The 14571-nt window shown below is 44.8% G+C and overlaps 1 protein-coding gene across 1 annotated transcript; it reads right to left on the bottom strand.

The window, feature by feature from the left end:
- Nucleotides 1-1901: 1901 nt before the first annotated feature.
- On the bottom strand, nucleotides 1902-11987 carry slc38a2 (solute carrier family 38 member 2). Its single transcript, XM_070992049.1, has 16 exons — nucleotides 11662-11987; nucleotides 10296-10421; nucleotides 10079-10160; nucleotides 9875-9990; nucleotides 7817-7890; nucleotides 7629-7721; nucleotides 7192-7267; nucleotides 5950-6032; nucleotides 5633-5691; nucleotides 5066-5230; nucleotides 4880-4959; nucleotides 4664-4764; nucleotides 3919-4043; nucleotides 3683-3827; nucleotides 3491-3588; nucleotides 1902-3312 (listed from the first exon to the last, which is right to left on the bottom strand). The coding sequence occupies exons 2-16, from the start codon at nucleotides 10418-10420 to the stop codon at nucleotides 3196-3198; spliced, it is 1539 nt and encodes a 512-aa protein (XP_070848150.1). The 5' UTR covers nucleotide 10421; nucleotides 11662-11987; the 3' UTR covers nucleotides 1902-3195.
- Between the last annotated feature and the right edge of the window lie 2584 nt (nucleotides 11988-14571).

Here is a 14571-nt window from a genome sequence, read left to right as displayed (position 1 = left end):
CAGTCACACCTGTACTTACTTTTTGACATGTCAGTCGACCATAAAGAGCAGTGGTTTAGGTTTACAGTGAGCCAACAGAGTGAAAAATGCAGCCAAATTAAGAGGAATTACAGGAACAACAAGTCTTTCACAGCTGGACAAATGAAATCTGCTCCAGAACTGCTGCTTAAAAACCTTGTGTTGAGAAACTGTTTCCAAGGCCAATGACACATTTTTGAGCTTCATTACAAGCTTGAATGTACGAAATCTTAAACGAGCCGAGGATTTGGTCAGTTTGTATGATCCTGTCACATCACACTTATTAAAATGACCTTTTCTCCTGTAAAGTGGATAATCCTGTCCATCAGCTTTGTACATATTTAGCCAGTGTGAGACAGAAAGGTTAAATACATTTGTCTCCAGCTGTGGAGTGTCTTCTGTTGACCACTAGGGAGCAGCAGTGTGAAGGAAAGACGAGTGACGTTCATCCCAGAGGAAAAAGCTTCATTTTATAACACTGCAGTCATGCTTTTTAAAGAGATGCCCTTTAAGTCTGCACTCGAAGAGTAATTATAACCCCACACGTAGGACGGTGCCTTTATTTATGCAAACCACAGAGTAACTCCACAAATGTGTGTTTTATACACTCAGAAATCTTTGTAACGTTTGAGTTAAGTGGAGGTGAAGCAGGAGGAAAAATACAGGTAGAGATTTTTCTTCAGACTCATATTCATTGATAGGAATAAGGCCCTGGTAACTGCACAGTGAGTGGCGTCCAGATCAGTTTGAGCTCCTTGTCCTCATCAACCACATTCACAAAGTCTGCACAGACACAGAGGCTGACAGAGGATGCCAAAAGCATGGAGGCTGTTTGATTTTGACTGGACATAATTCACAGGTTTGTGGGGCAAAAAGAAGACAAAGCACAGACATGTTTTCCTGAGTATACAGTCCCTCTGAGGACAGTGCTAATCATGTCCCATTGTAGTTTTACTATAAGTTTAAGGGTTAACACAACAATTCATGTTCAGGAAGAAATTATCAACTGCAATGAATAAAGATTTTTCTTTCCTTTATTCTTCTAAAAAGAAATTTATAAGCATTTTCTTCAAAAACCTACTCTGTTCATTCATTTTGAATCGTGTTTGTGTTGTGTTTGGCATTAATAACGCCCCCTACTGGCCACTATTGAGGTTGACTAGCATTCTGCTGCATGGTGGAGGACCGTAAAGGTATATGTAGACCAGTTTGTCCTCATACACCACATTCCTAAGCGCTGCTCAGCCAAAAAGAAGCCATAACAGGATGCAAATAAAGCCAACAGTCGATGTTATAGATTATCTTTGATTTTAATTGGACAGTATTTACAGGATGTACATAGTGTTTCATTGAAACAAGAGTGTAACACTGGTGGGCAAAGCCCTCTTTGCTCCTGAGGTCAAGAGATGGCTGACGTACTCTCCAACCAAGATGTGCGTAAAGAACGTTTTGCTGATCCAGGTTCGTGTTGGGGGGGGGGGGGGGGGGGGGGCGATAAAGGAAACAAGACTGCCACGGCTGTATCAGCGGCCTCCACATGTAGCACAGTTTTCACAGAATCAACACAAGTCAGTCAGTCTGAACAGAGATGAACGGTTGAAGCTCCAGTGTATCAGAGCCAATTCAGTATCACAAATTCACCAGCTTGGGGTCTTTTGTTTTGTTTTACTGCTCCAACGCATTATTGTAAAAAAAAAAAAAAAAAAAAAAAGTCAAACAAAACAAAGCGTATATACAGTTGAACTCAATAGATATATATATATACATATATATATACATAGAATATTATATAAATATAGTAAAATAGATTAAATTACATTGATTTCACGGTCTTCCATAAATAGATGGTGGACAATAACAGTTTGGTGATGTGTTAAGTTAGTGTTGGAAGCACAGTGCACCGTCAGATGACAGGTTCATGGCTCGGCTGGAAACGAGTCCGCGCCGAGCTATCAAGTTCTTCACTGAAATATTCTGAAAGCAGAAAACTGCGCAACCGTATGTAAAAAAACAAAACAAAACAAAAACTCTAAATATTGTGACAGATGCTCTCCTTAGCTTTCCTGGTTGTTGTTGTTTGGTTGTCTGTGTTCAAGAGCACACCTGACCTTCTGACTTTTTTGTTATTTCTTTGCAAGTTTAACAGGTATATTACAACCACTGCATGTGGTCAAATTCAAAGTATTCTCCCATAAAGAAAAAAATTTTACGTTTCCCCCTTCCCCTGGATGGGGAGGTGGAACTGGAGGCTCGGTGGCCCCCAGGTCTCGAAGCAGTAGTGTCGTCGCTGCACACGCTATTCCAACAAGATCTTCAGCAGGTTATAAAGAGTAAATACAGTTTTGAAAGAGTCCTCTTGTGAGATACTTAAATGCAGCTCCCAGTGTCGGGTTTGAAAAGGCAGGTTCTGTTGACTTACGCTATGTTTTACAAGGAAAGCTGACACTATAAGCAAGGTCACACAACCTCTGTACGAATACTGAATAGGCGGTGAAGTAGGCCTCGCCCGTGAAAACTGACATATCTGTTTTTTTCTCCACAAGTGTGCTGAACAGTAAGTGCTTTTCAATATACAAAGATGCTTTACAAATACATTTTTGGCAAAGTAACAAAAGAAAAAAAAAACAACAAATGTTGGAAGGAACTTAATCCTCCTTGAGGAGGACAAACTTTCAAGTCTGTTGCCTCTCGTCGATCTCCGGAAGATTCCCGTTCTCCTCTCAGCAGGATTGGTTGCTGCCGAGCTCTGAGGTCACAGCCACACTCGCGCACACCTGACACCGTACCTGAGCGTAAGCTGCACTTTGAACTCTACGACTATGTTATCTCTGATTTGAGGCACCTTCAAATATTTGTTTTCAGCTGTACCATAACTACAAAAGAACATACGAAAATAAAAGCAAACGCAAACAACAATGAAAAAAAGTCGCGATAAAAAGAGGAAAAAAAACCAAGTCGAACACCATCTTTGTGGCCTATAACAGCATACTGTACAAAGTTCAGATACATTCTCTTGGAATGGCATGGTTTGTCGCTCAGGAAGTCAAAGCCGAGCATCAAGTGAGTTCTTGTGTTTTTCTTCTTTTTCAACAGGGTTTGATCTTCGTCGGTTTGCCGGCTGTCCGGCGCTGAGAGCGTCCTCTCTGCTAAGCAGGCCGCGGCAGGAGAGGCGGAGCTTTAGTGTCCGTCGCCGTGTGCGTCCGGGCTGGCTGTGGCGTTGTGGATCCAGTCCAGGATGATGAGGCTCATGCTGCCGATCATAACCACGAAGCCGCACAGCAGGAAGGCGGTGGCCTGGAGAGGAGAGGGATTTCACGTTTAGATGATGTGTTACCTGCCCTGAGGAACAGCTGGGAAATACACGTCCTCGCTTTTGTGTCAAGAGTGCAATGAGAGATTATAAAAAGCGTATATAGACTGATTTCTGGTGATGTTTTGGGAATCATAGAAAATACAAGAGCTCCCTCCTTACCCCGATCTTTTGCACAGACTTCATGGACTCCTTCTTGACCAGTTTGATGTAGAAAGCAGAGGGCAGGATGAAGATGAGCATGGCGGCAGCGGAAGCGCCTGTGTGAGGGAGGAAATTTGGCATTTTAGTCATATTCTGCGTTTGAGATGCTTTCCACGGCCCTGTCGCACACATTCAGGCGCAGACACTCACCGATGAAGCCGAAAATATCCCTGATGGTGGGGACGAAGATGACCAGGGCGTTGGTGCCCGCCAGCAGGACCACGGTGATGATGGTGTGGCGGATCCAGCTGAAGTCCTTAGAGGCGCACAGGAGCTGGTTGACGGAGGTACGAATCTGCAGGGGAGAGACACATAAAGGTTATCCCACACGAACAACTAAATGCACGCGACGGTAACAATCTAAGATCTGCCTCTTTGATACTCACAGGGAAAAGCACCACAGGGACGGTGAGCGTGACGGCGGTCAGCACAGCCAGACGGACGATCAGCAGGAGCACATCAGACTTGTAGACCTTGGAGTAGGTGTGCAGCAGCTCGGGCTCCACATGCACTGTGCAGAAAGACAGCAGAGACCCTTTAGACCTGAAGCCCACACAGCTCCAAAAACACATCTGTTGACGATTATTTCTGTCTGTTTTGCTGCAGCTGGGAGCTCGCTGTGTGTCTCTGAGCAGGTTTGAACAAACATCACGATGATTTCTCAATCTGTACTGGCCCTGACTCAAACTGGGCGCCACCCTGCATCAGGCTTCATGCGAAGTCACTCAAGCGTTCCTGCCACGAAAAACAGGAACGCAAGCAAGAAGGCACAGCGCATCAGGTGGAGTTTTTCACAGTCTTACATAACAGGTCTTGATCAGTTTGTTCCAGGAGGGTTACTCGCTGTTTATTTTGGACTTGGTGATTGAACTTAACTGACAGTTACTCTTCAGGGGCAATGACTGCTTGTCAACCCGGACTGGTACAAACAGTCTTTGTTGCATTCTCGTCATCTGTTGCTGAAGATGTTTGATGCATTCTGATGCCTCAAGAAGCTACATTAAAATAATTTTGATGGAAATGAGGTGTATTCTCTCATTTGTTAAGCTAAAGTTCAACTCTGCCTGCCACCATGCGTTCTATATTTATTATTTATATGCGCATTAAATGCAGTTGGTTATTCAGACTCACCGTTGAAGGTCAGATATCCAAAGAGGGCGGCCAGCAGGTACATGAGGAACATGGCGAGGAAGGACACATTAGCAACGCCCTGCATCCTTCTGCGAGAACGGCTGTTTGGGCAGGAAAAGAGGGGATGTTTCTTTTAGAGACCATAACCCAGTTTTTACGTAAATGTGACGTAAAGAAGAAGTATACGGTGATGAAATGAAAGCAGTGCGCACTCACTCTTTGAGCTCCTCGTACATGGGCAGGATGGCAGGGTGGCACACGAAGGCGAAGGTCAGGATGGGAACAGCGTAGACAGTCTGCGAAACAGAGCGTCAAATTTCAAAATATGCCCCAAAATGCTCCACGAGATTGTCGTTTTCAGTGCCAATGTAAATTCTCCAGGCGCATCTCAAAGGGCTTTACCTGAGAGTTGAAGACAAAGTATTTTGGTGTGCAGGCGTCCTCGCTGTAGTCCACAGCGTTGTTGAGTTGGGACAAGGTGGTGTTCAGCACTTTGCTTATGGTTTCGTTCAGAGCGTTGACGTCCTCGGGCAGAGGACACGGGATCTGGAACTTCTTGATGATCACCTGCAGGGCAAGACAGCGGATTTTAAAGCTAAATTAAACATTTTGGGCATTTTTTTCCCGGTTGAAAAGGCTTTGAAAGCACGTTTAGGTTAGAGACAAGAAAACCACACTGAAACCAGACTGCCAACTTCAGTTTCACTATGATGTCATGTTCCAGTGTTTTATGACTTAAGCTTTTTGTATTTCCTAATAAATGAATCCCACTCTTCCACTGTGTGGGACGAGCGGGAGCCACAGATTTTCATGGAAAAAATGAAATTTGTCTTCTGACTAACACTCATCTGGAACAACAGTCTGGCTCATGTGCCAAAGGGGTGTGCTGGGAATGTGTGCGCTCATGTGTGTGTGTGTGTGTGTGTGTGTGTGTGTGTGTGTGTGAGGAAACGGGTATATTTTACTCACCACAATCAGAAAGAACACCATGCAGAGCAGGGACAGACCGCTTGTGTAACCAAGGTAACCTGAAGGGGGGAGACAACACACACACACATGAGCTTCTGTTTTTATGGGAGAGCTCAATTTTGCAACTGCGCAACGCTCCTTTTTTTCTTTTATCACATCACTCCAAGCCGTGAATAATTTACGAGTTGTTTAAGTCTTGCGCACATGCAAGTGCGTCACTGACCCTGAAACAACCCTATATAGACATGCATCCGATTGTACAACACCCCTACACACACACACACACACACACACACACACACATACACACAGCTTACCCAAGTTCCTGAGCAGTGACAGAGGCAGGATGATGACAACCGTCACCAGCAGCACCAGGTAGTCACCGTTAGTGTACCATTCTCTGAAACACAGCGACATAGACCAACATGTCAGTGATACAAGTCTATAATGAATTAAGAATTGAGCTCATCATCATACGACTTATATTAAAGGAGTCCTCCACCAAATTTACACATGAGGTTCAGTTTATGTGTCACAGACAATTTAACTCTGCTTGAGTATTGTCTTCTGTGACTCTGGGGGAGCTCTCTAAAATTACTCTGGTGATGTCATCATTTATTTGTTTTCCAGTGATTTGGGCATTTGGTCTGTACATCGGGATATCTCAGCCTCTGATGCATCAATCCTGATCTTTCTCTGTTTGACCACAGGTCTGCCAACTCTAATGCATTATTAAATTCCTCCGATGTCTCTTTCATCATTGTAAATATTTGCAAGCATCTGAAGACAAATTAAGTAACCAGCACCAGGAGCAGCCTAATTGGCACTAAAATGGACTACTACTGCAGAAAACATCCCATTAAATCCACTTTGCTGTCTGAATTTTCTTTCCCATCCTCACTTCCAGCCCTGATCAAACCCCTCCGCTGCTGCTCTGACACATCACGGCAGATTTACCAACATCTGCACTCCAGCTGACACACACTGGCCTGCGTAGGATGACCACATCGCTCGCACAAATAGATTTAACAAAGGCGCACTGAGGAGCCAAAGCACATCAATTTTTTAAACTTGAAGCGAGGTCGCAGTGAGCTCATCCTGCGCTCTGTCTCGATGCGGCACCGGCTGCGTCTCCTAAAAGGGCTCTTTGAAGGGCCGCTCGGAGAGGCTGAGCACTGTCCGTCCCTTTAAAGCGTCCACCCTCCTCTCCCCCTTCCAACAGAAGGACAAGGACGCAGCTTCCTCTTCTTCGACATTCAGCACTTGAAAAACAACCAGCAGCCATTTTGCTTGATGTGCCACTTCACCTCGAGTGCCGCTGCCAGGCGCGCCTGCTCTCTTTTACACCTGATGTTCTTACTTATAGTACTAGATCACACAGCTTTCTGTCACCATTTTCTTTCACCAAAACCTCCCATTATTTGGAGGCCTGACCCTGAAAACACCCCTTTGTGAATGTGTTTACTCGTCTGTACTCAAATTTGGATCATAGTTACGGCTGCAAAAATGCTTCACAAATGGTCTGATCATCAATGAGGGTAAAATATTTGGCGACTCACCCATTGTTGCTTCCCACAAAGGCCTGAATGACGATGGGCAGCTCGTACTTGACGATGTAGAGGTAGCTTGACATGGCTGAAAAGACAAAACTGCAGTGAGTACACTCCCCTGTAAAATAAGCCAAGTCATTCCCATGAAGTCCACTACAAATGCCTAATATTTGGTGAGGGGCTGATGGAGGAAGAGAGAGTTTAACGCGTGCTTTTAGAATGACTCAAGTTTTTACTGGAAGCGACTCTACATTCCTAAAACACACATTGCTTTCCATTGGCCAAGATTTCTGTTTTCCTTTCTTTGCTTTTTTCCCTCCGTGCAGTTAGTTTCGACACAGAGGGCCAGTGTTTCAGCTTGTGGAATCCACATGTTGGTAGAAGTTCAATTACGCTCAACAAGACAAAGACCTTTTCTTTGCTGTTAAAATGCCACAGGCTCTCACCTCCAATGTTCTGCATGGTGATGGAGGTGGAAGCGGCGAGCTTCCCCGGCATCCCGAAGGCTTTGTAACCCAGCTGCTCGTACACCAGTGCACCTTAGAAGAGGACATACACAAAGAAGATTTAGCATTCAGACAGACTTTAAGAAGCCACCAGGAGGTTTGAACATGTGACTGTGTGACAGACCTACCTCCTTCATTGGCCGTCTTCAGCAGCAAGTGGACAGAATACAAGGAGAAGATGGCGACGGCCGCGAGGAGAATCCTGTAAACAGACGAGAGGGATCCTTAGCTGAATGTGAAAAAAAACCCAAACTAATGACAGCCGGTCCTGACTGGTGTTCAAGTGCTGCACTCCAGAATGAACATGTGACTTGAAAGGCCAATTCAATGACAAATGTATTTTCCTGACTGCAGTAAACAAACACACTGACATTTGGCCAGCATGAAGGTCAAACACTGAGGGATGGCAGATGACACCAGTTCACCTCTATAACAAATCAAATCTCTTTTGGAAGAAGGACAGGACCTATTTCTGCTTGTTTCAAGACCTCAACATGTACGTTCATTATGATTATCTCAGGAAAAGTCCTCAGAGTGGCTACTGAAGGATCCTAAACTATCAGCTTTGGAAAAAACATCATCAATCAGAGCATTTTGTCCCTGTTGACTCTGAGACCTTAGATTCTGCAGAGTTTCACTATTAAGTAAAAAAAAGATCATCTGACATGATGAAAACCTGCATTTTCTCACATTTTGTTGGCCTGATCAGCAAAGACCTTGAAGGCAGCATCAGTCTGCAGGTTCTCTGATTCATGGGCAGCATCAGCAAGGTTGCAAAGGGCGAAAGGTTTCCCTGTATGGGATCCTCTTTGCATCCTTTGGCCGCTGCACAGCCAGCACTGTGTGCCTGGGTATTAATAGTCCAGGTGAAAATTAATCTCCCGGACATTTGAGACTGCAGAGATGCAGCGTTTGCTCCCTGCATGTGACCCTCCAGCTGCTTCTGACTGGCTGCTCCCTGTCTACATGCCTCTGATATCAGAACCGTTCGTCTTATCACTTTGTACGCTGCAGCTCAACAAATACGTGGTTTGGATGGCCTTTTATGGGGAGTCAGTTTGCTCTGTGAGAGCATTCTGTTACTGTAAATACTGATGAGAAGAGCGCCAGACGGTGTTGCAAAATGCAAACAGACAAGTTACGTGGTGGTTATTCAGCTTCAGTAATCCGCTAGTTCCTGCAGATGTAGGCCTTGGATTGGTCCGCTGCTGGCTGACAGTGAACCACGCTATGCTCCATTCATGATCTCCTGTGAGGGTGTGTTTACTCGCCATTTACGTAATTCTGGCCCAAATGCAGTGGGATTAGCTCGGCTAAGCTGCTTCACCTGCCACTCCCTGCGTTTGTAAACTGACATACAACTGTCATTTGGTAGCATTTAAAGAAGCTAGTAGCCTACTGTGTCTACTTTTATTCATATTCTGACAGCGTTACAGGAAAAGACACTTTGGTCTCTGGCTCCTGGGTGCTTCAGCTCTTGTCTCAGAGACAGTAAGCTGTCAGTGCTGTGAAGTGCTATTTCTGTGGTTAAAAAATGTTTAGTTTCTTTTGACAGTCCTTCTTAGGTGAGATTTAAGGAAACCTTGTGGGGTTTTTTGCAGGCAAATATCAGAAATGCAGACACAAGTAAGAGCTGACACTAATGAAAAATGAGCGAATCCAGAGGAGATCTGATGCAACAGCTTAAAATTGTTCACATAAACTGCAAAGGAGAAAGATTTGTAGACACTGTGATCTAAAATTACACTGGAAAACCAGTAGGGGGAACTCTCATACAAACACCATGATTAGCCATAAAGAACATTTCTTTTTTTCCCCTTTTCCAACTAAAAATGAGCACTCTCTCCAGTTTCACCTACAGCAAACGTGAAAGCAAGTACTTGCATTGATGAACATTTGCAAACTTTGGATACCAGTTTAATGTGCTGCAACCTCGATACAACAGACAAAACCACACCTGCATCTGCTCAAAGAATACAGATGTGATGTTGTGTGAGTGAGGCAGTTTTCCTTTACTTTGAACCTCACCATTCGAAAGGACTGTGGTGTTACTTCAAGATCTGCCATTCTCTCATGCCTGAAGGTGTTTGCAGTTGCGGTTATCTTGGCATTACCACCAAATCCTCACTTTCAACCTCTGTGAGCCTGCATGTAAAAAATGCAGAAATACACAAAGAAACACTTACACAAACAGGGCGATGCCAGTGTTGGCCATAGCGTAGGACAGACCCAGGATGCCACTGCCCATGATGGCGTTGCCCAGGTTGAAGACAGACATGCCAAAGGAGGCATTGCCCTGGTGCTGTGGAGAAATTACAGGTTACAAAATGAGGAAAAAAAAGATCAATGTGATCAAAGAAAAACTGTTGGAGGATGAGAAAAGCTCTTACATATTCAGTCTCATACTTCTTCTTGCCCAGGTTGTGTTCAGGGAGGAAGTTTTGACTCTCTGCATCGATGTCAGAGTATTGGCTTTAGAAGGAAATGAAAGAGAAGAGATGAGAGGAGTGAAGGTGTGCAGGATGTACAGTTCACACTGCGGAAAAGGCTTATTTTTCTCTCATACTCTGCTCGCTCAGGTATATTTTACTGTAAAGCCTGTCTCACCCGCTCAGTGGGACCTTCTTTGGACAGTCCTGGTAAGTGTATTCATTGCTGTTGGAGCTGCTGCTGTCTTCTTCAGGAGAGATGTTGAAACGACTCATCTCCGTCTTAGCAGTGGGTTGTTTCATACTGTGCATTTCAGAGCAGGAAAAAAGACCATATTTATTTTCAAGCATTCATTTTTTACGCATTCCTGCCTTCTGCGTCATGCCGTGGCGCCTCGGTATTTTTTATTTCTGGCTGTGCGCGTCCCCCTGCCCGTTAGAATAATCAATATTATAGTGAGCAGGCGCGCGCCGCAGCTTTCCTCATGAATATCAGGTCATGTGACTTTTCTTTGGCGAGAGGAGGAGGTAGGCTTGGACGATGGGAGGGGGCGGGGGGAGTGAAGGGGTGACGCACCGGCAGTGGAAAAATACCAGACCGGCATCTGAGTCCACCCGACAGCGCCTCAGCCCCGCTATAGACGCTGAATGACAAAAAAAAAAAAAAAAACCGCAGTACGCGCCGCTGACTTTGCGCACATTTCCCTCCGAAATCATATGAAAAGTGATATTAAAACAGGGCGTGTCATCGTCTTTTCCCTCATCCAGAACATTCATCAGACATTTAGAAAGCAGAATGAGGTGACATTAAGGCAAAGCTTCATGTGGCCAGTTTAATATTGAATATAATATTATGTATTTCTCTTGGCTGCGCAGTGCGCACATGGAGATCCACACAGAGCACAACAGGCGGAACCCCAGATGCATTTAATGACATTATTTCCATGGCCGGCTCCAATGGAAACAATGGCACGTGCTGTCTCCTTATGGGCATGGCTCTCCATTTTGCGCAGAGGCTCGCGCTCTGATTCATAGTCAGGTTACGACTGGAGCCTGTGCTCAAATAACACACAGAGGCAGGTTTACATCTCCTCCTTTTCACCCAGCTTGTGTTTTACTGTCTGTGTGGCGGTGACACCCCTTTGCCATATCCAGACATGAGCCCAGCACTGCAGCATCACTGTCACACCGCTTCAGTATTTATTTATTTATTTATTTGGACCAGGGCTGATCTGCTAAGAATTAACGCCTAGAAACCACATTTCCGCTTATTTAGAAAGTGATCCGCACAGCTAGTACAGCAGGAGATACTTGCAATAGTGACTAATTAGCTCAAAAGAGCTGTTAGCGCATCTTCTTTTACCCAAAGATCCAAAATACAGATCAAAGACAGATCATGAGGTAATTATGTACAAATAGAAAGATAAAAACTGTAAGATATTGCCAATTTAAAAGCTTACAATTCTCTTTTATAGACTGTGACGCCTACATCCGGTAATTTTCTGACGGGTAGTCGGTAAATGATGAAATGCCGGCATTCTTACCTTGTGAAGATGTGGCAGGATGCCTGTAAAATCCTTCCAATAAAAAGAAAAAAACAGCAAATTTCCGGACGATTTGATCACAAAAGCCGACTGATTCCTTGAGTGTATTTAGGCTGAATATCAATAAACTGAAATTTGAATGGATAGGCCTATTTACCAGGCAGGATCTGATTCAAAACACTACCTGAAACAGTTCAAGTAACAGAAAGAAGAGATACTCTTAGAATAAACCGACCGACGCGTAAAATCAAAAGAATTTAGATTTACTTCTAATCAAATCAAATTCCAGAGATGCGGTGCGCTCGGAGAGAAGACCCTGTTCTGCTGGAGGAGGGGTGGGGACTCACCCTTTTATAAAGATGAGCATTGCATCAGCCCAGACCCACAGGGGAGGAAGGGAGGAGGAGGGAGGGAGAGGAGAGGAGGAGCTCGGCCCGACTCGTTTGGATGGTGGAGGTGGAGACTCTTTACGCGCAGCAGTGATGTGGGCTTTGTATACAAACAGAGCGGTGACCTAGAGACTCTTCCCTGGAAAAAACCACAGGGATCCGAGTACATTTTTACAGTAAGTGTTAGAAAGGAGTACTATAGAAATACTATGATAATATCACATGAGATTAAGATAATAAGTGAGACAAACCTAACAATTCATCAGTGCCACAGATGAACGTGTGGAAATGTTCTAAATCCTTCCGTGATCATCACTTTATGATAATTAACTGGTTAACGGACAATGTTTGTACTTAACAGTTGGAGTATATCAGTTTTTGTATTAGTTCTGATAGGAGTAATAATCCTGCAGGGCAGGAGTGCCCAACCTTTTCCCTCTGAGGTACCCCCACAGTCCTGTCAGCTGAGCCCAAGTTCATCAAGTTCCAAACATGGATGGACTGATTTTAAGGTTATTTAACACGCTTCATTACAGAAAAGGGATTTTTTTTCCGTCGCAGTATCGTTTCCAATGTTCTGGACTCCACAGACACTGGACGCTTTCTGAAGGTGATGCGGACTCTGTGCCCTGGAAGTCTGTCAGTCCAGATCAGGCTGTGAGTGGAGCTTCAAAGCAGACCTCCCTGTCTGGAGGAGATTACACACAAACGCTGTCATGTGACAGCGCTCATCCTGATCCTCATTCACACAGTTGGCTCTCCTCGCAGGTCAAATGTGTGTGTGTGTGTGTGTGTGTGTGTGTGTGTGTGTGTGTGTGTGTATGTGTAACGATGTGTGTGTGGTTGATATATGGGAGGGATCTTCCACAGCTCTGGTTTCCAGTTTATTATTAATGTTGGCATGACTCAGGACAGTACAGCTTGTTAACTTTCAGGCAGCTTTAAAGACTGACCTTTGCCTCCACAGATACACCTGTTTCTGCTGCAGCACATGTACTATTACTGCTACTCGCAGTAACATACTACTACTACTTGTACTATTACTTGCACTGGAATTACTACTACGGCTTTGACTGCTTCTCATATGACATGTGGTACTTGTGCTACTGTTTCTGCTAGCACTTCCACTACTTCTACTACTGCTACTGGTGCTACTACTTTTGGTATTACTGCTATTCCAGATACCTCTCCTTATCTCCCATCATAATGGTGTAATGATCATATAGCTGTTTGTGGACACTTCAGCAGGGCACGTGATCAAACCTGACTCAGCAGAGTCCAATTTCACAGAAGGATGACTACAAAAGGAAGAGTCACCCACGATGCACGAACAAACGAGAAGCAGCACAGGGTGTGAAGTCGGCGTCATGAATCTGCCTCAGTTGGAGGTGAAATGTCAGCAGCTGATAAGAAAGAGATCTTTCTTCTCAGACACATTATGCAACGTCATTATGTCTTTACATCCTGAACTGCTCCACAAAACGTACGCGGCCTCACATTCACTCTGGCTTTGTGATCTTGTGACACAAGTTCAAGTTACACAGATTTGGAATGTGAACAGTTTCACAAAGCTGCGCTATTGTCATATTGTCTCACAGAAAGTACATTTTTAATGCAACGCAGCCCCTTTTGTGGAAAGGCAAACCTGTTTTCTTTTTAAGGAAGATGCGGGACAAAACAGGAAAAGGTGGTTTCTCTTGTTTTATCTAAGAGTCAAAGTTACTGGTGGAGAGTAAACCAGCAACACGGACTTGCTCTTTTACACATGGCCATCTTTTTCCTTTTGCTTTGCTCTTTCATGGCGCACAAGAATTTCACACAACACAGTGTGCAGGTGAATGCAGGTGTCGCTGGCTCAGTTCACATGAGACCTTCAACCTGATCAGGCAAAAGACACACACGCACAGAGACATATGAACACGCACAGATATCCACACACTTGGTGTGAAGGCATGAAGGCGACACATTCATGAGTGAGAGGACACGGCTGTTGATTCTCTCACTCACTATCCCTCATGATCTCGCTGTCACACACACACACATTGTGCATTCCTCTGCCCTCAGTCACACATGAGTAAGTTTGTGTGTGGCTCTCTGAGTACGAGCCTTTGTTAGGGGCTTTAGCTCGACCCAGCAGATCTAAGACGGATCAGGAAACTGGAGCGGGGGCAAGGGGTGCAGGAGGGGTCGTGGTCTGAACGCAGCTGCCTCGTTACCCCCGTCCACACACAGAGAAACGCACATATCCATACAGCATTTGCGCTAATGGATGAATCCAGAGGAACAAGATCTGGACCGGGGCCCAGGGAATGGTCAGACAGGTGAGACAGGGCGGGTCCAAAGCTGGAAGAAGGTCAATAGAACAAAAGGCCTATCATGAAATCTACTCCTCCCACTCATGCTATTAGACTTCCTTTCATTTGCAGTGCTTCCATCATTACAACTCTGCTGCGTCTGTTAGGGCCCCGCCACTAATACCACTGCCACGACCACTGCTACAAATAGTGCTGACTTTGTCATG

This window comes from Chaetodon trifascialis, chromosome 22 (genome assembly GCF_039877785.1).
Source record: "Chaetodon trifascialis isolate fChaTrf1 chromosome 22, fChaTrf1.hap1, whole genome shotgun sequence".
Classification (NCBI taxonomy): domain Eukaryota; kingdom Metazoa; phylum Chordata; class Actinopteri; order Chaetodontiformes; family Chaetodontidae; genus Chaetodon; species Chaetodon trifascialis.
This window is presented reverse-complemented; position numbering and strand designations above follow the sequence as displayed.